The sequence below is a fragment of the Neoarius graeffei genome, chromosome 12 (genome assembly GCF_027579695.1).
Source record: "Neoarius graeffei isolate fNeoGra1 chromosome 12, fNeoGra1.pri, whole genome shotgun sequence".
Taxonomy (NCBI): Eukaryota; Metazoa; Chordata; class Actinopteri; order Siluriformes; family Ariidae; genus Neoarius; species Neoarius graeffei.
The window spans coordinates 78750111-78775315 of NC_083580.1; the positions used below are offsets into that span (position 1 = coordinate 78750111).

General features: G+C 41.1%; 1 protein-coding gene across 1 annotated transcript in view; it reads right to left on the bottom strand.

Moving 5' to 3' along the window:
* Positions 1-25205, bottom strand: part of grk6 (G protein-coupled receptor kinase 6) — an 89459-nt gene that overhangs the window by 50962 nt on the left and 13292 nt on the right. Inside the window, exon 2 of the mRNA XM_060936491.1 lies at positions 10740-10835. Coding sequence (XP_060792474.1) covers positions 10740-10835 — 96 coding nt within the window. The remainder of the gene's footprint in view (positions 1-10739; positions 10836-25205) is intronic.

The following is a 25205-nucleotide window of genomic DNA, read 5'->3' on the forward strand; positions in this document are numbered from 1 at the left end:
TCGAATCAGTTTGAATGCGAGGAAGGTGACAAACGAAAAACATAAAAGAAAAAGGAGCGAGATGCAGAAAACACCTTCAATATCCAGCGACGTAGGGCATTTACAAGGCGAGCAGAGGGAGAGGTATTTGCAAAAATTGAGGTTAGCAGGCTTAGAGAACGACGTTTACCTGCTTCCACCAGGATTGTTCACTGACGTACGGAAGTACGCGAAGCCCTCGTCTTTACCTGACTTCGGCCCACATGATCTGTATACCTATGTCGTTAAAAACCCATCGCCATACACAGGTATTGATCTGAAAGCGTATAAGAGTTTGGATGCCTACAAATATTTTGTGTCAGGCTGGGTAACATGCCTACATCAGCGGGTCGTCCCTGGAGCCGGTGGTCGCCATCTTATTACAGCTAAGGTTTGTTCACATTTTCATTTACTTTCGGTCCTCAGGATAAACAAAATGTTATTAAATGTCATTGAAATAACTTCTTAGTCTGTCGAGACATGGCCTGTTATAAATTTGCTGTTACCAGGCAATGACCAAGAACTGTATTATTAGGGTCGGTGTCTGTGTTGTAGCAGTGTACTAGCAGCTAGCTGTTAGCACTAGCTAATGTCAACAACATAGTAGCTGGTATGTTACTGTAGCAATGTTTACGTTCAGTCATTTGGATGACTGTTAAAACCTTTCAGTATCAAGTTTTTCCTTTACTGTATTTACTAGTTTACTGTAATTATGATCCGGCAGCTATTTACACCGGATCCAGTGTAAATAGCTGCCCGAGCGCGCTCCGGCTAGCTCCCCCTCAAATTAAGCAGCGCGCTCCGGGAGCAAGCCGGAGCACTCCGGGAGCAAGCCAGAGCGCGCTGCTTAATTTGAGGGGGAGCAAGCTGAAGCGCGCTCTGGAACCTCGGTCGGAGCACTCCGGGAGCAAGCCAGAGCGCGCTGCTTAATTTGAGGGGGAGCAAGCCGGAGCGTGCTCCGGAACCTCGGCCGGAGCACTCCGGGAGCAAGCCAGAGCGCGCTGCTTAATTTGAGGGGGAGCAAGCCGGAGCGTGCTCCGGAACCTCGGCCGGAGCACTCCGGGAGCAAGCCGGAGCGCGCTACTTAATTTGAGGGGGAGCAAGCCGGAGCGCGCTCCGGAACCTCGGCCGGAGCACTCCGGGAGCAAGCCGGAATGCGCTGCTTAATTTGAGGGGGAGCAAGCTGGAGCGCACTCCGGAACCTCGGCCGGAGCACTCTGGGAGCAAGCCAGAGCGCGCTGCTTAATTTGAGGGGGAGCAAGCCGGAGCACACTGCTTAATTTGAGGGGGAGCAAGCCGGAGTGCGCTCCGGCAGCTATTTACACTGGATCCGGTGTAAATAGCTGCCGGATCATAATTACAGTAAACTAGTAAATACAGTAAAGGAAAAACTTGAGACTGAAAGGTTTTAACAGTCATCCAAATGACTGAACGTAAACATTGCTACAGTAACATACCAGCTACTATGTTGTTGACATTAGCTAACTTGACCTTCAAAATGGCGGACACCGAGGCGTCACATGACCCTGTGACGTCAGGTGAAAAACCTCAATAAATAAGCCGTTCTCAGACCCTGACTTTGCCAGAACGTCTCGTTTCGCTATTCTAGCCGTTTCTGTGCCTTTATTGCGTTTCATGGTTTTTGTTCAAGCTATTTTTCTAGTTCATGGTTTTTGCACTAAGGGTTTTTTTCTTGTTTATGGTTTTTTTGCTCTAGCATTTTTGTCCTTGTCTGTCTCGTGTTCATGTCAAGTTTTTTGTCTCTTTTTACCTAGACTATTTTTGCCATTTGTTTTTGTCCCGTTTTTGCCACGCCCTTTTCCCTGGATTAAAGCACTTTATTTATTGGATTACTGCCTGTGTTCTGCTTGTGGATCCTTATCTCCCCACACCTCCACCACCCCTAACAGCAAACCTCAGACCATGTTTTTTTTTTTTTTTCGGTGGACCACATTGTCTCGACACAGCGTTCTATGATTCATACAGAAACACTAACGAACGCCAGGAAGTCATTGTGTGATTGTGAAAAAGCAACCGACCTCTTCCACAAGCTTCCTAGCGTGGCTCAGCTCGGCTCAGATTTGACCAAGTGCTCTTGGGCCAGCGTTCTGGATCGACACGGTTGTTCCGTATCGCACGCTGCCGACTATGATGTGAACGAATTCAAGCTTATCTGAAGAGACATGGACATGATTTGATTTTTTTTATTTTTCATGAAGACCAGAGGGTTCAAGAAGGTTCTCGTATTAGACCTTGACACGCCACTTTGGCTCTTTTTCACTGTAAGTTCATGATCCATTCATGGAACCGTTCAAACATGGAACCACCGGAAGCAAATGCAAAGTATTCGCTTTCATTTCCACATGTGAAGATCTGCGATGATGAGCAGAGCCGTCACTCGCTGCCTTGCAAGCAGCAGAGTGAACAACATCGTGCAGAACTTCCTCTTTTTGGTCTTGCCACAGTTTCCTCTCCATGTAACTACAGCAGACTCGAGCTGTCACAGTGCATGGAGTGGTTTTCTTTATGGCTAGATTGTCTGCTACGTTGCCTTCGCTATCAGTTCCCAATTGTTTGATACCGGTTTTGGATCTTCTTCCAAAGACGCATCACTGTCTGACCAAAATAATGGTATGGGATGGAGATATTTAAATAAATAATTAACGATTCATGATACTCAGTTGAATCGTTTGTGGTTCAGAACGTAGCAGACCAGAGCAAACCTAAAACTTTTTTAGAAAAAATTTGAAAGCTGTTGTTATGGTAACTTCAGTGGTTATTTTTACTATCTTATCCCTTAGATTTCTTATCAACAACTGGATTTGTACTTTTTTCCCCTTCCAATATCCAATCAAGAGTTTTCTGCTGGATCGGATACTGGATACTGGATCTCATATCAGTGCCATCTCTACTACTGATTAGCGATCTACATTAGACGGCAGAATGAAAGAAAAGCTACTGACATAGAGACGGAGGGGATTTTCAGGTCCTGAGTGACACTGTGATGTGTTCACTGTCACATACTATCAGTTACACCGCAAAAAAAAAAAGTTCAGTCTCTTTTCTCTCTTTTCCTGCGTGCAGATTTGGGTTGTTTTTAACGTCCCAGGTGAAAAAGCAGATCTTGAGTCTCCGTATCATAACAAAGTTTAAAAAAAAAAAGTTTCCATCTTCCTGAGTCAGGCAGTGCAAGATTGCAAAACCAAGCATGATGAGGCTATAACCTCAGAGATAACGAGATGGTACATGTGCACCACTGACTGTGCGGGATATGTTTTATGTTGCTGGCTAGAATTACAAAACCAACACTTGTCAGGACAAAATTGCACAACCACACAGATACGACACCTCGCTCGCACTAAGATATCATATTAATAAGATTCAGACAATGCATAAAATCGTGCAGAAACTGGTCAAGGGTTTCAGTTAACGGGAAAAGCTTCATTTTCTGCAGATGGAAAGCATCTTGTTGATGAGAGAGGTCGGGGAGAATGGACAGACTGCCTCGAGCTGACAGAAAGGCTGCAGTAACCACTGGAATAACCACTCTTTACAAACGTGCTGAGAAGAAAAGCGTCTCAAAACGCCAAAACCATGAGGCAGATGGACTACAATAGCAGAAGGCTGCATCAGGTTTCGCTCCTGTTAGCTAAGAACAGGAATCTGAACCTACACTGGTTACAGGATCATCCATACTGGATAGAAGAAGTTTGGAAAATGACCAATATTTTTTCCCCCCCAATCTGCATGATTTTATGCGTTTATGCTTCATGCTGCAGTGGCATGATCAGATTATTAGCTAACTATATGAGCAGTGCTAATTTGTTTCTTCCAACTTGAGGATACAACTCGGCAGGCTGGTTCGAACTCACAGGAAGGCTACGGTAACCACTTGAATAACCACTCTTTACAAACGTGCTGAGCAGAAAAGCATCTCAACAAGCCAAAGAAGATGAATCTGAAGCTACACTGGGCACCAAAACTAGACAGTTATAAATCAGAGATCCTTTTCTGTTCACAACATTTGTAAAGAGTCGTTAATCTGTTTGAGTTACCGGAGCGTTTCTGTTTAAGCGTGGCGTAAAGCCTACGGAAGCAAATGTGTGCGCAAATCATTTGTAGGCGTGTTACGATATATCATGCGATGATAAATCGCGATACAGAGTTATAAGGATTCAAATAGATGAAACAGAAAAATTAATCGTGATTATTATCCAGCTGCGTAATCTTAGTCTTTCCGAGCTGTAATTGCGTTTTTTAGACAGCAGAGGGTGCAATAATGCATATTATTATACATACAGGACACTTTTTCGATGGAATAAAAAACGTGTTCTATTCCCTTCTAGCAGGTTTCGTTCATTCGGTTCGATAGCATGCGATATTGTTAGCGTATCGCTTATCCTACGTGTATTTCGTCACTCTACCCAATGAAGAACGAGCGTGCAATATTGTTACAATATTGCACGTTGTCAAAACAACAAGACGTCACACATCGGAGACGTAAAACTTCCGCGCTAGTGAACGACTGTGAATTTGTAAACAAACATGGCTGCCAGGTTTGCTTCATTAAAAACGGAAATTATACAGGGAAATTAATAATAATAATAATAATAATAATAATATTCGGCTTGACTGCGCTAGCACTGGCCTTCGCTAACACTACACTGGCTGGAAGGTAACTGGACTGCCCTGCTAACAGCACCGAGTCGCGGGTAAGCTAGCCTCGGCCTTTGAGAATACTGATATGAAGAGAGCATTTAATAATAATAATAATAATAATAATAATAATAATAATAATAGCTGGCTTTTTTTTCGTGGTCTATCAGATATATTCCATTCAGCTACTCGTCTTCGACTCGTTCCGTATCATGCTCGCTGAATGGAATACATCTGATAGACCACTCAACGCCAGGCAATAATATTTAATGATTATATGGCTTGAGCTACTTCCAGTAAAATAGTGGACTCTGATTGGTTCCTTGGCAGGCAGTATTTTCCCATAATGCCCATGGGCGATTACGGAGTTTCTTCCCAAGGTGCCGGCTTTCAAACAAAAAAAAAATTTTTTTTTAAATAAATAAAATGACAAAAAAAGATTAACTGGAAATCAAAACGGAATCAAAAACGCCTGAAACACAAAAGACAAACAAGAGTCAGCGAGTTACTCAAGAAATGAGCAATGAAGAGCATTCAGAAACCGCTAACCGCTAACAGAAATTCAGCTTTGAAACCACTAGCTGAAATATGACGTGACTGAAAGCAGCGTTACGCCTCGTTATAACGACCATCGATTTTAATCTGAGAGATAAAAAAAATATAATAAACTCATTAACTTCGCTTGCTCGGCCTATTGCTCAGTCCGTACTGTCGAGACCTTGGTCTGATATTTTCCCGTAAAAACCTTGCGCTCAGTTAAATAAGTAGTTAATAACGGGAATACATGTGACTTCGCTGTAGGGGGAAGTAACCCAGCTCTAATACTGTGAAAAAAAACACACAAAAAGGTCAGATGTAAAATATGAAAAAGGTGTTGTGTGATTGTGTACAGAGAAATTTAACCAGAGCTCTCTCTCTCTCTCTCTCTCTCTCTCTCTCTCTTTTTACAGATTGCTGAAAGATACAGAAAAGAGAAGCGAATAAAAGGAGTACAAAGGTTTATAAAAATTTATTAAGAAAAGGTGTATTTGTTACTAGCTTTTTTAATTTTTAATAAAAGTAATATCGTAGTTAATAGGCTATTTTATTTTTTTCGCGGCCCGGTATCCATCAAATCCTGCGCTCTGATTGGCTGGCGCGCGGGTCCGTATCCTACAGTACGGACCCCAGTTACAGACCCCGGTTACGGACCTCTGGCGACTCGCTCGTCCACAACAACAACAAACATAGTAGCATTTTTTTGTCAACATTTATCTTTTTTTATAAGATTTATTTATAAGATTATCAAAAATCTTATAAATGTTTGCCAGCATTTCTCAGGAGAATAGCATTAATTTTACAGCATGGATAGCGATAACGACAGCGTTCACAGCGAAAGCGAGTTTTACTACCCTGAGGAAGAAGAAATAAAAGAAACATTTCAGGAGAAAGCTAAAAACCTCTAACTGTTACTAACGCCGAGCAAAAACATGGCTGAATCCTGAATTACTCAATTTTGTATAAATAGGGGACTACATAGGCGGCAAAATGTAGTTTTTTTCCTGCCATGGAAGTGCACTTGTATACTGAGGAGGAAGCCATTTGGATTACAGCCGTGAATGAGGATTCAAAATGGCGGCTCGGCTCGGTTTTCCCTTTCGGGCGCTCTCGTTTTCTGTTAGAATTTGGTAAAGAAAAAAATAAATATATTATTTACCAGCTTAAGGTTTCAGTTCAGTTTCAGTTTATTTTATAAGGGACCATGTACAATTAAAACATAAATGTTGCCATTTCATGCATCGTACCAGAGTTAGCCTCAGGCTAATTTACATCTGCAGTCCCAGGCAAGACATAAAAACAACAATACATAAAAACATACAAAATAAATATCCAGACCTCCTGCCTCACCCGAATAGCAAACTCCACTCATACAGTAAACAAATCACTCACATGAGTGTCCAAACCCCCTACACCCCAAACTCGCACACAGGCACACACACACACCCGCAAACACCCGCATCCAACATAAACACATTCTGTCAGCACCATGAATCAGTGATTACAGTTTTGACTGTTTTTCAGGAAACATTTCAGTTGTGATTTGAAGCTCCTGATGGAGAAACAGCTCTTTAAATCCCCTGATAGTGCATTCCACTGTGTAGTGGCTTTAAAAGAAAAAGAAGATTGTCCAAAAGTTGTGCGATAAAAAGGTATGTTACAGTCATGGACAGAGGCTATTCTGGAGGATGGTATGGAACTAGCAGGACGATAACAGACAAACTCCAATAGACAAGCTGGGGCCAGACCATGTAGGATCTCGTACACTAGACACAAGCTTGAAAAAAGTCTAAAATTTTCAAAATGTTTCTCTAGAATATTGCAATGGTGGTGCTGAAGTGGTTTTTTATCAAGAATTTTTATAGCTTGTTTATATAGTGATTGTAGCGGTCTAATGGTAGATTCATTGGCCTGCCCCCAACAGGTGATACAATATGAAATGTGTGAAAAAATTAGAGCATGCATAAATGTTTTGGCTACATCCATAGGAAGCGACGATCTTATATGTCTAAAATTTGCCAAATTATATTTACAGGGTTCTTGCAGGATTCAGTAAGTTAAATTTTAGACCTTTTTTAGACTTTTTAAGACCATTATGAAAAATTTTTTAGACCAACACGAAGCATTACAACCTGCCCTACCCCCGCCCTTCCCAAAAAAAGACAATCGAGTTCAATTCTCAAAACGAAGTCATTTGTATTGGTAAACTGACTATCAGGGATACAAACTGATTGTGTGCTTATTTAGGTTGTTTAAAATTGAGTGATATGTTAAATATTAAGTTATTACTGAAAAACTATTGATTAAAAAAACAAAGACACTGAGAAATGGTCCTATAAACAACTTTACCAATATAAAAGATTACCAGGACTACAAAAATGCAGAAAAATAGGCTTTACTTATCCAAATGCACCTGTTGGTTCAAAAGTTAAAGTGCAGAGAACCTCACAGCACAACATGAAGTTACCTTCAAATATAATATAAATGCCTCAGCTTTCATGCAAGAAAAAAAAAAAACTATTAATAGGGCAATTCCAGCGTTATGGACGTGACACTTGAACTCAAAATGGCAACAAATGACCCAGTGCATGTTTTATTGTCTCCCAGTATTTAAACAGGTGTTGCATATTTTAAGGCTGTACCATACTGGAGAAGTGATAGAACAAGAACAATTCCCATAGTACATCTAGGGCATGCCAGAAAATGGCAATAAAAGATGCGTTATGGATGTGACAGAAAAAGTATCACTTTTCTTGGGTGACTGTACATTTTTATCAAACTCTGTGAAATTGTAAACCTAATGTCGAAATGGAGATATCCATTTGATAGAGGGGTCCAAGGTGAATATTAAAAAATCTTTGTTTAAAATATTTTGTATTTCATGCAGAGTTTCGGAAGGAAAAGTCAGCGTTATGGATGTGACGAAATTCCGTTACGGATGTGACGCGTCTGAAATAGACATGGCATATGTTTAGAAAATCAGCAATTTAACCACCATAACCCTTTGAAAAACTCTCTAAATATCAGCTAAAACTATCAAAGTTCTTAAATAATATTTAGGATGGCTATTGTTTTGCTGTTTTGTGGATTTTAGCATACATTTCTGTGGCTTGTGGCAATAATATAGAATTGTACATGATCAAAGTTGATTTTAGCTTGGGGTTTACATTATAAGAAAGAAAGACTGACAGTGACATATTAGGTTGGTTACAAATTGGTTCAACTTATTCACATCTGTAAAATACAGGCCTAGGTGAGATCTCTGGGAGTGGTTTTGATGTATTACATGTTGCTTTATTTTTGCATGGTGAGGTTGACATTTACATGGAATTGCCCAATACTAGTACTGTGTGCAGGCAGTCTCTCCTGAAGACTAAATTAAACAATAATTATAAACTAATAAAATAAATGGCTCAGGCTTCATAGAAGAAAAAAAAACAATTTGAACAGAATCTCACAGTATGATGCTGAAGCTGCCTAAACAATGGAAAATAAAATACCATTTTGGCAAAAATGTTGGCATCCGTTAATTTCTTGTATTAAGTAAAAAAAAATATGTTGCCAGATACTGCTGACGTTTTACAGCCCAAAATATGTTCAAAACCCACCAAAATGCACTTAAAACCGCCCAATCTGGCAACACAGGGCAGTAATGGCTGCACTCTCGAGGATGTAAACAAAGTTGACGCGGCAACGGACATACATGACATAGTGGATGTAATTTACGTTCACAACTTTTTTTGCCGTCAGTAATATTTAATATTAAATTTTGTGACTCGACTGACAATAGCCGGCGGCATAACAAGCCACAGACGGCGATTTGCCACCGGTGACGGCTACTTTTGAGACCGCTGACAGTGTGAAAGCTCTCCGCGCTAATGTGAGCGGCTATTTAACCAACCGTTCCAGCCCAACACAGCTCCTTTTAGCGATAGTGTGCTTCAGCCTATTGCTCGCAGAACGTTCTCGTTTTTCATACTTACGGCGGTGCTTGAAAGTTTGTGAACCCTTTAGAATTTTCTATATTTCTGCATAAATATGACCTAAAACATCATCAGATTTTCACACAAGTCCTAAAAGTAGATAAAGAGAACCCAGTTAAACAAATGAGACAAAAATATTATACTTGGTTGTTTATTTATTGAGCAAAATGATCCAGTATTACATATCTGTGAGTGGCAAAAGTATGTGAACCTCTTTACTCACTATTATTCGACGCGCTATCCACACTCGTCATCGCACTGCCAACACAACCGCTAACCTTCTCTGACTGCCACAGACTGCATAAACTCGGCGGGAACTTAGAAGGTAGAACTACGGTAGGCGTAGTGGACAAACTGGACCGTTGCATACTTGCCGCGATCATCGGTGATTGAAGTTTTTTAGCAGGCAGACAACAACGCAACCGGCACATTTTTTATTAATGTTCTGCAGGCACTTCTAGGAACGGACTGAGCGGATGTAAGAATTTTAGACTTGGATAAATTAAATTTTAGACCTGGGATGAAAATATGTGTGTTTTTTAGACATTTTAAGGCCTAAAATTTAACTTTCTGAATTTTAGACTTTTTTAGACCCCGCAGGAACCCTGATTTAATTGTTTTTGTTATTTTTTTAATATGCTTTTTGAAGTTGAGATTGGAGTCCAGTGTAACACCAAGATATTTGAATTCGGTAAAAATGTCAATGGATTCGTGTCTAATTTTAATGTTGGCAGTTGGAGTCTGCCCCTTAGTTTTACAGAAGAACATGCCCTTTGTCTTACTGATGTTCAGAGTAAGACAGGACTGCTCAAGCCACTCAGCCACACCTTGCACAGCATTGGTTAATTTCTCCGCTGCTACCAAAGCATTTTTACCATGTACATACAGGACTGTGTCATCTGCATACAGTTGTACATCAACTCCTTTACAGTGTTGTGGAAGGTCATTGATGTATAAACTAAAAAGAAGAGGTCCCAACACAGATACTTGGGGCACACCCATTGTATTTCTTACATAACCAGAGTATGTATCTTTGACTCTGACACATTTCACCCTATGGTGAAATACCGTGACCTCGGCCTTGAATACTGACCTCGGCCCAGAGCGCCTTGCTCAGTACTTTCAAGACCTCGGTCACGGTATTTCACCATACGGACCTCCCAGCTGGTAAATAACATATATTTTACTCCAACCTTTACAAATGTGGGTAAAGAATTATTGTTGGTTCTTAAAAAAATGAAACAAAAAAAGTTTTATTTTACAAAAGGAATATTTTTAAAGTTGATAAAGAATAGGAAAATAAATGTTGCATGTGTTTTTTTTTCGTAATAAAATTTCTTCATTTCGTATTTTTTAAAAAATACCATCGGAAAATCGAATCGTGAACTGGCCGAATCGTTACATGCCTGATCATTTTCGTTCAAAACTGAACATATTCTCTCTGTTGAAAAAAAAAAATAGCAGTGCATAAATTTCTGACGAGACGTTTATTACAAACCCTGAGTCATGTTTGTTTTTACGATGTTTATAAAAGGCTCTTTGTACCTATAGTTTGGCGGAGCTCCTCGCACAGGCTAATGTGAGGGAACTGAAGCATCTGTTTCCACTTCTTGCTCTTGCCTTTTCGGTTCCCACCCCCTCCTGCAAAGGAGAAAAGCAAAGATCAAATTAGACACAGGAACTATAGGCTGTAAAAGACTATTAGATTAGAAATAGAAATCGCATTTCAAAGAAATTACAGTTGGGGGGTGAAATCACCTCACGAGAGGTGAGGCTTGTATGAATACACGCCAGCTTATGTGCAGTTCCAGGTACTGTATATTACTGGAAGGAGGAAGGATAGAGTATAGTACAGCGGGCTATCATTAGCAGCAGCGCAGAGGTTCGACCAGCCTTTAGAATTATTTAAAATATAATAATAATAATAATAATAAAAATGAAAACGTCTGTAGTAAGTAAAGTAAAGATGTCATGGTGAAAATCTGAACTCATGACATGCCTGATGTTATAACTGTGTTATAACAGTACTGACATTCACATCACCATTACTTCCTGGTACGGCAAACTTCTTCAACCTCATCTGTTTTCTGCACTTCTCTAATCAGCCGATCCTTCCACATCAAATCACGCAGATACAAATCGGTTAATGTTCACAATGTTCAAACATCAGAATGAGAAAAATTGTGATCTCACAGTGAAGTGTGACTTTCTTTCTTTCACTGTGGTATGGGTGTTGGTTTGAGCCAGATGGACTGCTGGTTTGAGTATTTCGGAAACTGCTGATCTCCTTCCTGGGGTTTTCACACACAACAGTCTGTAGAGTTTACACAGACAGGATGGTGCGGAAAACAAAAAACATCTGAGTTCTGTCTGTGGAAACAAACGCCTTGTTGATAAGAGAGGGTCAGAGATCACAAAATGGCCAGATTGGTTTGAGATTTCTTTTTGGCCAGGAAGGATATAGTAACTCATATAATCACTCTTTACAACCGTGGTGAGCAGAAAAGCATCTCAGCATGCAACAGGAAACAGAAGAACACATTGGGTTCCAGTCCTGCAGCCAAGAACAGGGATCTTATGCCGCTTTTCCACTACCAACGCGGCTGAGTCGGGCTGAGCCGTGCGGTGCTGAGTCGAGCTGAGTGGGGCTGTTGGAGTTGCATTTTGACTACAACCGCGCTGAACCGTGCTGGCTGGAAGTGGGTGGACACATTGGGTGGAGTTAGCGAAAGTGGGTGGACGTCACGTGATGTCGTTAGGCGGCGCAAACAGTGACATCAGTGAGCTTTTAAGCGGTAGTCTCACGACCCGGATAGTAAACAATAAACATGGAGGACATGGAGTCGTTAGTGTTGCTGGTCTTGGTGCTGTGGCTTGTTGTCACTGACAACGCCAACAGATACTGGCAAGAGCGTATAGATGAGGCGAGGCGCATAAGGCTTCAGAAATTCTCGTAATTCGTAATTATTCTCCTTCCGGGTTTGCGGTGTTTACAGATCCCAGCGTGCTCGCGGGGCGTGTGTGGGCGTGTGAGGACACACCTCCTCACCAATCAGTGCACAGGGGAGTGTCTGCTCACGCCCCCAGCCCCACTCGGCTCGGTTTGGCTCGCTTCAGCCCCACTCCAAAACCGTGCGAGTTTTGGGTGCTGAGTAGGGCTGAAGCGAGCTGAGTCGTGCTGCTCTGAGGTAGTCGAAACGCGAGCCGTGTCGGGCTGAAGTGAGCTGAAAAAGGGTAGTGGAAAAGGGCCATTAGAATCAACAACAGTTTAAAAGTTCCTATTAAAGTGGCCGCGGAGTGTATATTCCGAGGCGTGATTTTGGTCTTAATGACGACGTCAAATATCGACACTGAGATTGTGCGTTTTTTCTGCCAAACTCAAAACTCAACCCCTTACATTACATCAAATAATAATTCTCTCTCTCTAATTCAGTTCTGTCTGTAATTGAATTGGCGCGAGTGTTAAGTGGAGCTCGCTGTTATTAGGAGGCTGCAGAGGAACACCGCATCAGTCTGAGCGAGCCCGGCTAAGTGATTCAACTGTCTGCACTGGATGCATATAAATAATTCACGTGTTTCCAGGAACACGAACGCAACAGGGCTGAGTGTATGTCACTAATGTTTAGAGGAGGAAAATTTGTCCTCGGAAAACACCCTGCAGCCCTTTTCCCTCACATCGGTTACACAAGGACCGCTCACGTGTAACGGGTTTCAGGTGTTAAACGTGCACGTGAGATCTGGACACTCAGACTCGGATCAGGGCTGGGCGATATGTCAAAAGTGTTATATCACGATTCTCAATGGTGTTTCGATGATACAAGATATATATCAGGATCAGTTCACACAATCGTTAAAAGTACAGTGATTTTAGAAAGTGAGAAAACATTCAAATACAAAGATTTAAATAATCTCATCTCATCTCATTATCTGTAGCCGCTTTATCCTGTTCTACAGGGTCGCAGGCAAGCTGGAGCCTATCCCAGCTGACTACAGGCGAAAGGCGGGGTACACCCTGGACAAGTCGCCAGGTCATCACAGGGCTGACACATAGACACAGACAACCATTCACACTCACATTCACACCTACGCTCAATTTAGAGTCACCAGTTAACCTAACCTGCATGTCTTTGGACTGTGGGGGAAACCGGAGCACCCGGAGGAAACCCACGCGGACACGGGGAGAACATGCAAACTCCGCACAGAAAGGCCCTCGCCGGCCACGGGGCTCGAACCCGGACCTTCTTGCTGTGAGGCAACAGCGCTAACCACTACACCACCGTGCCGCCCTGATTTAAATAATGTCAATGAATATATATCATATATATATATATATTTAACAATTACTCCACGAAATCAAGTCGTACATGAGCTACATGAGCTGATAGCTGACGAGATTGAGCGGAATAACTGTTTTATTCTATCTGCATTCACTGGATTTTGAGAAATGGAGCTTTTTTTTTTTGCAAATTCGATAAATAAAAACTTTACAGAAAACGTCCGACAAAATCATTTCCACTTAGAATGTAAACAAACCGGCAAAATGACAGGAGCAATTTATGGAAAATACAATAATCATAATAATAATAATAATAATAATAATAATAATTCTTGAAAAAAAAAGATATGTTCTTACCATCAAATACTTTTATTCCATATTTTGTTGCTTGTTTTTCTGTAATTTCTATGGTTCTGTTTTCGAGTCGAGTTTTTATTTCATACTCAGTTGCTTCATTAACACGCTCCGCCATTTTGTTTTTCTCTACTCATGGTATATGAGCTGATATCCTAGTACTAGAGTAGCCAATCACGATATACACCTGTTTGATGGTTTATATGTTTAGGGGGGAAAAAATTTATCTTTTTTTTTCATTTACAAAAACATTTTAAAATTTTTATAATTTTACAGATTAAGTGCAATATGTTAACATCAAATTTGTTGCTTGTAGCCTTTAATGATGAAAAAAAAAGACTGACAATGACATTATCTCATAAAAGTTCTCATTATGCGTCATAATTTATCACGATATCGATATCATCGCATCATATCGCGCAGCCCTAATACTGCAACAACTAATCGATAAAATTCAATCGTAAAATTAGTTTCCAAAGAATTTCACAACTGCATTGTGAATCCGGCTGCGACATCTGATGGAAACTGGATTGGAAACGGCCTTATGACCTCGTCATTAACAGCCGTGTGGTCTTTAGAGATGTCCTTGCTTTTCCAGTTTACTAGCTGTATCGCTGTTGATGGTCATATTTATCACTCTTTCATGCCGTAACATTATTTTGTGCTAGCCTGACCGAAAAAGTCAGCAGTTTCTATGGCAACTCGATGGACAGCGAGTAGCGAAGCATTTCGAAACAACCTGTTATCAATCAACAATCGGTGCATTTTGTTATCACATCCTAAACAGTATATATTTTTAACTCGGCAGTCTTCCATCCTGCTTTCGGTTCACGCTGAAGTCGATTCTAAAAAGAGTCGATTCACTGATTCAAGGCACTGAGTCAAAGACGAAGCTTTGGAATCGATTCCACACATTGAAAATGATTCGCTTCGTGTGTAAACACGGCAAGATGTTGGTTTGGGTTTATTTAGAATTTTAAAAAATAATCAGGGGTTTTAAATGAAGGTAAAACAAAAAAAGTTGCAAAAAAGTGTGCAGTTTGCGTTCGTGTGTGTGGGTGACATGAACACTTGATGATATCCTCATGCGATTACAGATGATCTCATAAATACCAGTCATGATGTTTTGCAAAAATATATTGTCAACTGATATAACTGATTGTCAAAATGATTGTTAATTCTTAGTCTTAGATTGGAATGTACTGGAAACCAGTCCGAGAAATAAACCACCTTTGTAGTATAAAATTAATTAGTTAGTTAGTTAGTTAGTTAGTTAGTTAGTTAGTTAGTTAGTTAAATAAATAAATATTGATTGAGAATTTTTTTTTTTGTCACGCACAGAATACCAAACTTGCACTAATCTCATGCACGGTTATAATTTCTTGCATTTAGAAATTTCATTTAGGTTGGACTGGACGCTGAAAATCAGACAAATGACGGTAATGACACCTCTCACACAAGTGCGTGCGTGTTCGTTTTCTTGATGAAAACAAGCTTAAAAAAGAAAGTTGCAAATGCGCTTTGCATTTACAAGTAATCTTGCACAATCTTGCAAAGGAAAAAAAAAACACGACTGTGGCATGCAACACTTAAAGAATCCAAGCAAAACAAGACTAATGGGAACTTACTTATGACTGTACAGGTGATAAATTAAAAGAAAAGCCTAAGAAAGTGTCTTCGGCCCGGTTTATAATCCTGTAACCGTGTGTATGCGAGCATAACAGAGGACACTGTGCATGAAAGTGGACGAATATCGGACACAAGACAACAATTCGTAACAATATTACTCTAAAACTCTCTATAACGACCATGCAAGGAGGGTCACGCCATCTCAGAGGCACGAAACAGGCCACACCCCTCACTCCAACCAATCAGCGTTCGCCTGAAACCTGGCTGACGTACAGCTGTGTAGATATTAACGATGTTATTCGAATATAGATACTGTATGTTATTTGGATTGAATAGACAAACAAATACAGATACGAATAGTAGGAATGATCGCTGATTCGATGCGACGGATGCGACATTGACACTTTAATGTAGCAAAAACTCACGAGTTGAGGTTTAAAGTGAGACGGCCGTTCGATTTCATAACATCTGTGAAATTTATTTCCGTCTGAAATGTGATGATTGCGATATACATGTTATTTACCAGCTGGGAGGTCCGTATGGTGAAATACCGTGACCGAGGTCTTGAAAGTACTGAGCGAGGCCCTCTGGGCCGAGGTCAGTATTCAAGGCTGAGGTCATGGTATTTCACCATACGGACCGACCTTAAGCTGGTAAATAATATATTTATTTTTTTCTTTACCAAATTCTAACAGAAAACGAGAGCGCCCGAAAGGGAAAACCGAGCCGAGCCGCCATTAAGAATCCTCATTCACGGCTGTAATGCAAATGGCTTCCTCCTCGGTATACAAGTGCACTTCCATGGCAGGAAAAACACTACATTTTGCCGCCTATGTAGTCCCCTATTTATACAAAATTGAGTCATTTAGGATTCAGCCATGTTTTTGCTCGGCGTTAGCAACAGTTAGAGGTTTTTAGCGTTCTCCTGAAATGTTTTCTTTTATTTCTTCTTCCTCAGGGGAGTAAAACTCGCTTTCGCTGTGAACACTGTCGTTATCACTATCCATGCTGTAAAATTAATGCTATTCTCCTGAGAAATGCTGGCAAACATTTATAAGAAGAAGAAGAAGAAACCTTTATTTGTCACATGCACACTTCAAGCACAGTGAAATTCATCCTCTGCATTTAACCCATCTGAAGCAGTGAACACACGCACACACACAGAGCAGTGGGCAGCCACACTACAGCGCCCAGGGAGCAGTCAGGGGTTCGGTACCTCGCTCAAGGGCACCTCAGCCCAAGGCCGCCCCACGCCAACCTAACTGCATGTCTTTGGACTGTGAGGGAAACCGGAGCACCCGGAGGAAACCCACGCAGACACGGGGAGAACATGCAAACTCCACACAGAAAGGCCCTCGCCGGCCACAGGGCTCGAACCCAGAACCTTCTTGCTGTGAGGCGACAGTGCTAACCACTACACCACCGTGTAAAATATTTATAAGATTTTTATTTTGATAAAAATCTTATAAATAAATCATATAAAAAAGATAAATGTTGACAAAAATTGCTACTATGTTTGTTGTTGTTGTGAACGAGTGAGTCACCAGAGGTCCGTAACCGGAGTCCGTACCATAAGATACGGTCCCGCTCGCCAGCCAATCAGAGCGCAGGATTTGATGGAAACAGGACCGTGAAAAAAATAAACATGTTTATTTCTGTAAAATCTCACAAAATATCAGGCCATTCTGTGGTTGGGAAGTTATTTAATTTAAGGGGATTAAAGCAAATAATGTGCATGAAATCGCTCGCTTGGCGCAGTCAAGCAGACAGAGGAAGTCCGTGTGCGCATGCGCAGGTTTACCTTCTTCTTCTTCTGGGTTTTACGGCAGCTGGCATCCACAGTGTTGCATTACTGCCATCTACAGGTTTCCCTTTGAGCGTGCACTGACAGTTCCATCATTCTGTCGCTAAACGAACAGCTGATCACACCGAGGTGCTCGCTGAGCGCCAATATTTATTAGTTTGATATTTCCTGCGTTTCCTTTCCTTCGTATAGAACATAACGTCTTTTCTTCTCACTTTCTTTCCATTACTGTAGTCCAGGGGTCACCAAACTTTTTTCTCTGGGGGCCACATTGTCGTTCCTGACTGTGATGGGGGGCCGGGGTCGGGTCAGCTATATAACATAGAATTGTATGACCCAGACAAATATGACCACCAGCAGGCCTCATTGTGTAGTAGAGATTACTAGCTTGGCACAGCCATCCCCACTACTATATCCCCACTACTATATCCCCACTACTATATCCCCACTACTATATCCCCACTACTATAGCCCCACTACTATATCCCCACTACTATATCCCCACTACTGTATCCCCACTACTGTATCCACACTACTATATCCCCACTACTATATCCCCACTACTGTATCCCCACCACTATATCCCCACTACTATATCCCCACTACTATATCCACACTACTATATCCCCACTACTGTATCCCCACCACTATATCCCCACTACTATATCCCCACTACTATATCCCCACTACTATATCCCCACTACTATATCCCCACTACTATATCCACACTACTATATCCACACTACTATATCCCCACTACTATAGCCCCACTACTGTATCCCCACTACTATATCCCCACTACTATATCCACACTACTATATCCACACTACTATATCCCCACTACTATATCCCCACTACTATATCCACACTACTATATCCCCACTACTATATCCCCACTACTATATCCACACTACTATATCCACACTACTATATCCCCACTACTATATCCCCACTACTATATCCCCACTACTATATCCACACTACTATATCCCCACTACTATATCCCCACTACTATATCCACACTACTATATCCACACTACTATATCCCCACTACTATATCCACACTACTACAACCCCGATTCCAAAAAAGTTGGGACAAAGTACAAATTGTAAATAAAAACGGAATGCAATGATGTGGAAGTTTCAAAATTGCATATTTTATTCAGAATAGAACATAGATGACATATCAAATGTTTAAACTGAGAAAATGTATCATTTAAAGAGAAAAATTAGGTGATTTTAAATTTCATGACAACAACACATCTCAAAAAAGTTGAGACAAGGCCATGTTTACCACTGTGAGACATCCCCTTTTCTCTTTACAACAGTCTGTAAACGTCTGGGGACTGAGGAGACAAGTTGCTCAAGTTTAGGGATAGGAATGTTAACCCATTCTTGTCTAATGTAGGATTCTAGTTGCTCAACTGTCTTAGGAAAGACTGAAAGAAAATGGCGCAAAACTAAACTTCACATCCATTATCAAATCCATAAAGAGATGCTTTGTAAATATAATTATGAAATTCGTAAAGCAAGACAGTCTTTATTCTCCAACATCATCAACAGGAATATGAACAATGCCCGTGTGCTATTTTCAACAGTAGAGAAGCTAACAAATCCCCCACCACAATTAGCACCGGAACTTCTCTCAGTTAATAAATGCAATGAGTTTGCATCCTTCTTCAAAGGTAAAATTGATAAAATACGACATAATATTGCTCATAATATATCTCAGTTGCAAATAATTGAAAAACTGCAATCACCAGTGACACAGACAGATAACTTCAACACAATGTCAGAATTTTGTTTAATTGATTATGAGACTCTTGAAAAAACTGTACAAAATCTCAGTTCCTCAACATCTGAATTGGACATTCTGCCCACCAACTTTTTTAAGTCTGTTCTTCATCTTATAATTACAAATGTGCTTCAAATCATAAATACATCCCTAGAGACTGGCATTGTTCCTGTGTCCTTGAAAAAAGCCGTTGTAAAGCCCCTACTTAAAAAGAATAATCTGGATGCTTCAGTATTAAATAACTACAGGCCAATATCAAATCTACCATTCATCGGGAAAATCCTTGAAAAAATTGTCTTCAATCAATTAACTGCCTTCTTGATATCAAACAGCTGTTTTGATAACTTTCAATCAGATTTCATGCCAATCATAGCACTGAAACAGCGCTGATTAAAGTTATAAATGACATACGTCTTAATACTGATGCAGGCAAAACATCGGTCCTGGTGTTACTGGACCTCAGTGCAGCTTTTGATACTGTTGATCACAACATACTGCTATATCGACTTGAACACTGGGTTGGATTGACTGGTAAAGTTATCAGTTGGTTAAAATCATACTTAAAAGATAGAAGCTTCTTTGTTACCATGGGAAATTGTACCTCAGCGTCAATGTCCTTGACCTGTGGTGTCCCCCAGGGGTCGATTCTTGGACCATTACTATTCAACCTTTATATGCTCCCACTTGGGCAAATTATCAAGAACAATTCAATTTTATATCACTGCTATGCAGATGATACCCAAATTTATCTTGCTGTATCACCTAATGATTATGCCCCCCTTGAATGTCTCTACCAGTGTATCGACCAAATCAACAACTGGATGTCACAAAATTTTCTTCAGCTGAACACAGATAAAACAGAAGTAATTCTATTTGGAAAAAAAGATGAAAGACTCAGGATTACCACTATTCTTGACACAAAGGGGATTAAAACAAAAGAAATGGTTAAAAATCTTGGTGTTTTCATTGACAGCGAGCTAAACTTTGAGAGGCACATGAAAGCAATCACTAAAACGGCATTTTATCACCTAAAAAACATTTCCAAACTAAGAGGACTTATGTCAAAAAATGATCTGGAAAAACTTATACATGCCTTATCTTTAGTAGGGTTGATTACTGCAATGGCCTTTTCACAGGCCTGCCAAAAAAAAACGTCAAACGACTTCAGCTGGTTCAAAATGCAGCGGCGAGGGTTCTCACACGAACAAAAAGAACAGAGCACATTACTCCAATTCTAAGGTCCCTTCACTGGCTTCCAGTAAGCTACAGAATTGACTTTAAAGCATTGCTGCTGGTGTACAAATCTCTAAATGGTACAGGGCCCAATTACCTCTCTGATATGTTGCAGCAGCCTAACCCAATCAGATCTACCAGATCGCAGCAGAAAAATTTACTGTTAAAACCAGTTGTTAAAACAAAGTATGGTGAAGCAGCTTTTAGCTACTATGCAGTACAGCTATGGAACCAACTGCCAGAGGACATCAAAAATGCTCCTGCTGTTGGCAGCTTCAAATCTAGACTAAAGACCAAGCTGTCCTCAGATGCTTTCTGCTAAATTATTAATATTGCCATCTCTACATGTTTTAAACTCTTTACTTTTACAGTCTCTCCATGTTTTAAATTTTACTTAACTTTTATTCTATTTTATTCTGCTGGTTTTTTTCAGTTGAACTTTTTTATTTTATTTCTACTATTGTTTAATTCTTATTAATTTTCTTCCCCATTTATTTTATGTAATTTTATTTTCTATTGTTTACTGTTTTGCTTTTACTTCTGTAAAGCACATTGAACTGCCACTGTGTATGAAATGTGCTATATAAATAAACTTGCCTTGCCTTGTGTCTTTTTTTGTCGTATCTTCCGTTTTATGATGCGCCAAATGTTTTCTATGGGTGAAAGATCTGGACTGCAGGCTGGCCAGTTCAGTACCCGGACCCTTCTTCTACGCAGCCATGATGCTGTAATTGATGCAGTATGTGGTTTGGCATTGTCATGTTGGAAAATGCAAGGTCTTCCCTGAAAGAGACGCCGTCTGGATGGGAGCATATGTTGCTCTAGAACCTGGATATACCTTTCAGCATTGATGGTGTCTTTCCAGATGTGTAAGCTGCCCATGCCACACGCACTAATGCAACCCCATACCATCAGAGATGCAGGCTTCTGAACTGAGCGCTGATAACAACTTGGGTCGTCCTTCTCCTCTTTAGTCCATGACACGGCGTCCCTGATTTCCATAAAGAACTTCAAATTTTGATTCGTCTGACCACAGAACAGTTTTCCACTTTGCCACAGTCCATTTTAAATGAGCCTTGGCCCAGAGAAGACGTCTGCGCTTCTGGATCGTGTTTAGATACGGCTTCTTCTTTGAACTATAGAGTTTTAGCTGGCAACGGCGGATGGCACAGTGAATTGTGTTCACAGATAATGTTCTCTGGAAATATTCCTGAGCCCATTTTGTGATTTCCAATACAGAAGCATGCCTGTATGTGATGCAGTGCCGTCTAAGGGCCCGAAGATCACGGGCACCCGGTATGGTTTTCCGGCCTTGACCCTTACGCACAGAGATTCTTCCAGATTCTCTGAATCTTTTGATGATATTATGCACTGTAGATGATGATCTGTTCAAACTCTTTACAATTTTACACTGTCGAACTCCTTTCTGATATTGCTCCACTATTTGTCGGCGCAGAATTAGGGGGATTGGTGATCCTCTTCCCATCTTTACTTCTGAGAGCCGCTGCCACTCCAAGATGCTCTTTTTATACCCAGTCATGTTAATGACCTATTGCCAATTGACCTAATGAGTTGCAATTTGGTCCTCCAGCTGTTCCTTTTTTGTACCTTTAACTTTTCCAGCCTCTTATTGCCCCTGTCCCAACTTTTTTGAGATGTGTTGCTGTCATGAAATTTCAAATGAGCCAATATTTGGCATGAAATTTCAAAATGTCTCACTTTCAACATTTGATATGTTGTCTATGTTCTATTGTGAATACAATATCAGTTTTTGAGATTTGTAAATTATTGCATTCCGTTTTTATTTACAATTTGTACTTTGTCCCAACTTTTTTGGAATTGGGGTTGTATATCCCCACTACTATATCCCCCACTACTATATCCCCACTACTATATCCACACTACTATATCCACACTACTATATCAACACTTGATTCCTGGCACATATTTGTTTATCTTTACGAGTGGTTTGCAAAAGTCGTAATTGAGTCTTCACACTTTGCTTTAATTTGAAATACCACAGATATTCCATTTATTTATTTTCTAATAAAAATAACATCAAAACTGTCAGGGTAAGAAACATCTGCCTAGTTGAGATGACTGACACTGGCAAAGGTGAGTGGAAAATTATAAATTGTAAGTAGGCCTGTTGATATTCTCATCTCATCTCATCTCATTATCTGTAGCCGCTTTATCCTGTTCTACAGGGTTGCAAGCAAGCTGGAGCCTATCCCAGCTGACTACGGGTGAAAGGCGGGGTACACCCTGGACAAGTCGCCAGGTCATCACAGGGCTGACACATAGACACAGACAACCATTCACACTCACATTCACACCTACGCTCAATTTAGAGTCACCAGTTAACCTAACCTGCATGTCTTTGGACTGTGGGGGAAACCGGAGCACCCGGAGGAAACCCACGCGGACACGGGGAGAACATGCAAACTCCACACAGAAAGGCCCTCGCCGGCCACGGGGATCGAACCCGGACCTTCTTGCTGTGAGGCGACAGCGCTAACCACTACACCACCGTGCCGCCCCCTGTTGATATTATTAATAATATTAATAAGAATTGTATGCAGCACTTAATAAAGGTCAAATAAATAGGCCTATAAAATAAATACATTTTAAAAAACAGTGAAATTATAATAATATGAGCAATAGATCAATAGATCACAGCAGTTGTGCTGTGTCCTGCACGTTATTGCTCTCATCCATGGCCAAAGCAAAAAACTCGAATTCTGACGCTTTCTCATTCAGCTGGTCATACACATCGTCCCCCAAATCTTCGGTTCGCCTGGTCATAGTAGGTGCGGAGAGACTCACCGCGTTGAGCGCATCCTTCTTGTCGGGACACACCTCCTCGGCCACAGCAAGCATGCATACTTTAACAAAGTCCCCATCAGTAAACGGCTTTCCACGGGTAGCGAGTAGGTGAGCTACCTTATAGCTAGCTCGGACAGCAGCCTGGTTGATCTGGGTTTGGCGAAGGAATCCATTCTGTTGTGCAGCCAGTCCGCATTTCATTCTCCGAATCCTGTCTTCTCTTGTTTTCCCTCGCAAACTAGCATACTCTTTGTGGCGGGTTTCGTAGTGACGACGCAGATTATATTCTTTGAAAACCAACACACTTTCTTTACATACAAGACAAACTGCACGGTCCTTACACTGAACGAAAAAATAATCGGTGGTCCACTGTTCTTTAAAAACTCTGTACTCTCTGTCAGCTTTTCGCTGACCGCTAGCCATTTTGCTATCCTGAACACTGACAGTTCTCTGCGCGTGCGCTGCCTGTCACTGCTTGATCGCGAGCATATGACGAAAATTCAGAAAATATGAATAGTTCATTTTATAACTAAATATCAATTTTAATTGATAAAATCAACAAAATACAAGATGCAGACATGTTATTATTTGCCAAAAAGCAATTTAAAAAAATAGGCCATGACCACTTTTGGGGATTGCCTCATAGGGCCGGTTCAAGTGGTGGGGGGCAGAGGGGCTGGGGGGCCGGTCAAAGGGGGGTGGCGGGCCGGAGTCGGCCCGCGGGCCGTAGTTTGATGACCGTAGTTTGTAGTCGGTCTTTCACGTTTCATTCGCACACTCACGTCCTCCATTTTTCTCTCCTGTTTCAAATTTGTATCCCACAATGCCTTGCGTGAACGGGGAAAGCCCACCACGTGATGCATGACGTAGTATCTTGAATTGGGTCATGGGGAAGCAGGAAAAATATCAGAGAATTTAGGGCCACATGGCATTAAATTCATTAATTGTTCTATTTTTAAAAAATGTATAAAATTGGAAGTCTGTGATTCGAATTCAGTAGCTTTCGGTCCACGAAACAAAAATAATCAAGTGTTGGGGAAAATTCTTTTTATGACCTACACTTGAAAAATTTGAAAGGCAGTCTAGCTTTAATATCATGCTCTGCGGGATGTGGGCGGGGCCCCTGAGGCTGAAACTAGTACAAGGCTAATCATCCTATAAATAATTTCACATGAATATATGAATAGTTTACACCTGGGGCAATTTAGCATATCCAATCCACCTAAGGCGCTTACTGTACATGACGTGACGTTGCTACTATTTTTAACCCATTCTACATCAACCCACACCAAAGAACCTTCAAACACAGTGACATTCCAAAATAATTCAATGCCACGCACCGTAATTGTTTTCCTGTTGAACCTCTCATAACCTCTACCTGTGAGTGTAGAATCGGTCAAACTTGTTTCCCCAAGGCCTTTTTTAAAGCTCAACTTCAGATCAAAGTGTACAATGTAATGCTCACTCCAGCTTTTCTCAATGATCTTTGTGTTCCAATACTTTCAGGAAACTCGACCCATGAGCTTTGTATGAGTTAAAATGAGCGTCTGTGCTTTCTTTTTAAGCGGGACGAGAGAAATCCGACGGAGAACAATGTAGATTTAAAGTCCCGGTGAAACCCTGTGATTAATCCGTAATGACAATCTAAACAAACCTGACAGGAGCATCGTAACCTGGGTACGTTTGGAGAACTTATCCATGAACACCACCGCCAGGGATCAACAAGAACAGCGTCTACAGTTTCTTTCTGCGAAAGCTAAAGAGGACCACCCTTCCTCGTCCCAGAGAGGGTTCTCCGCTGTTACATCACTGTGGTTCAGGAACCGCAACATGACTGAATAAAAGTTCCTGTAGCGGGTAGCGAGGACGGCAGAGAGGATTATCGGGGTTCCTCTCTCACCCGTCTACCAATTCTATAAGAAGAACATCCCACCCATCACACACACTGTTCTCCTTCCGGCCGTCCGGTAGAAGGTACCGGAGCATCCGAACCATCACTGCGAGACACTGCGACAGCTTCTTCCCCCAGGCACTCAGAGTCCCCGACTCACCGTTACCCCCTGAAGACCTGACAGTTCAAACTGAAACTACAGT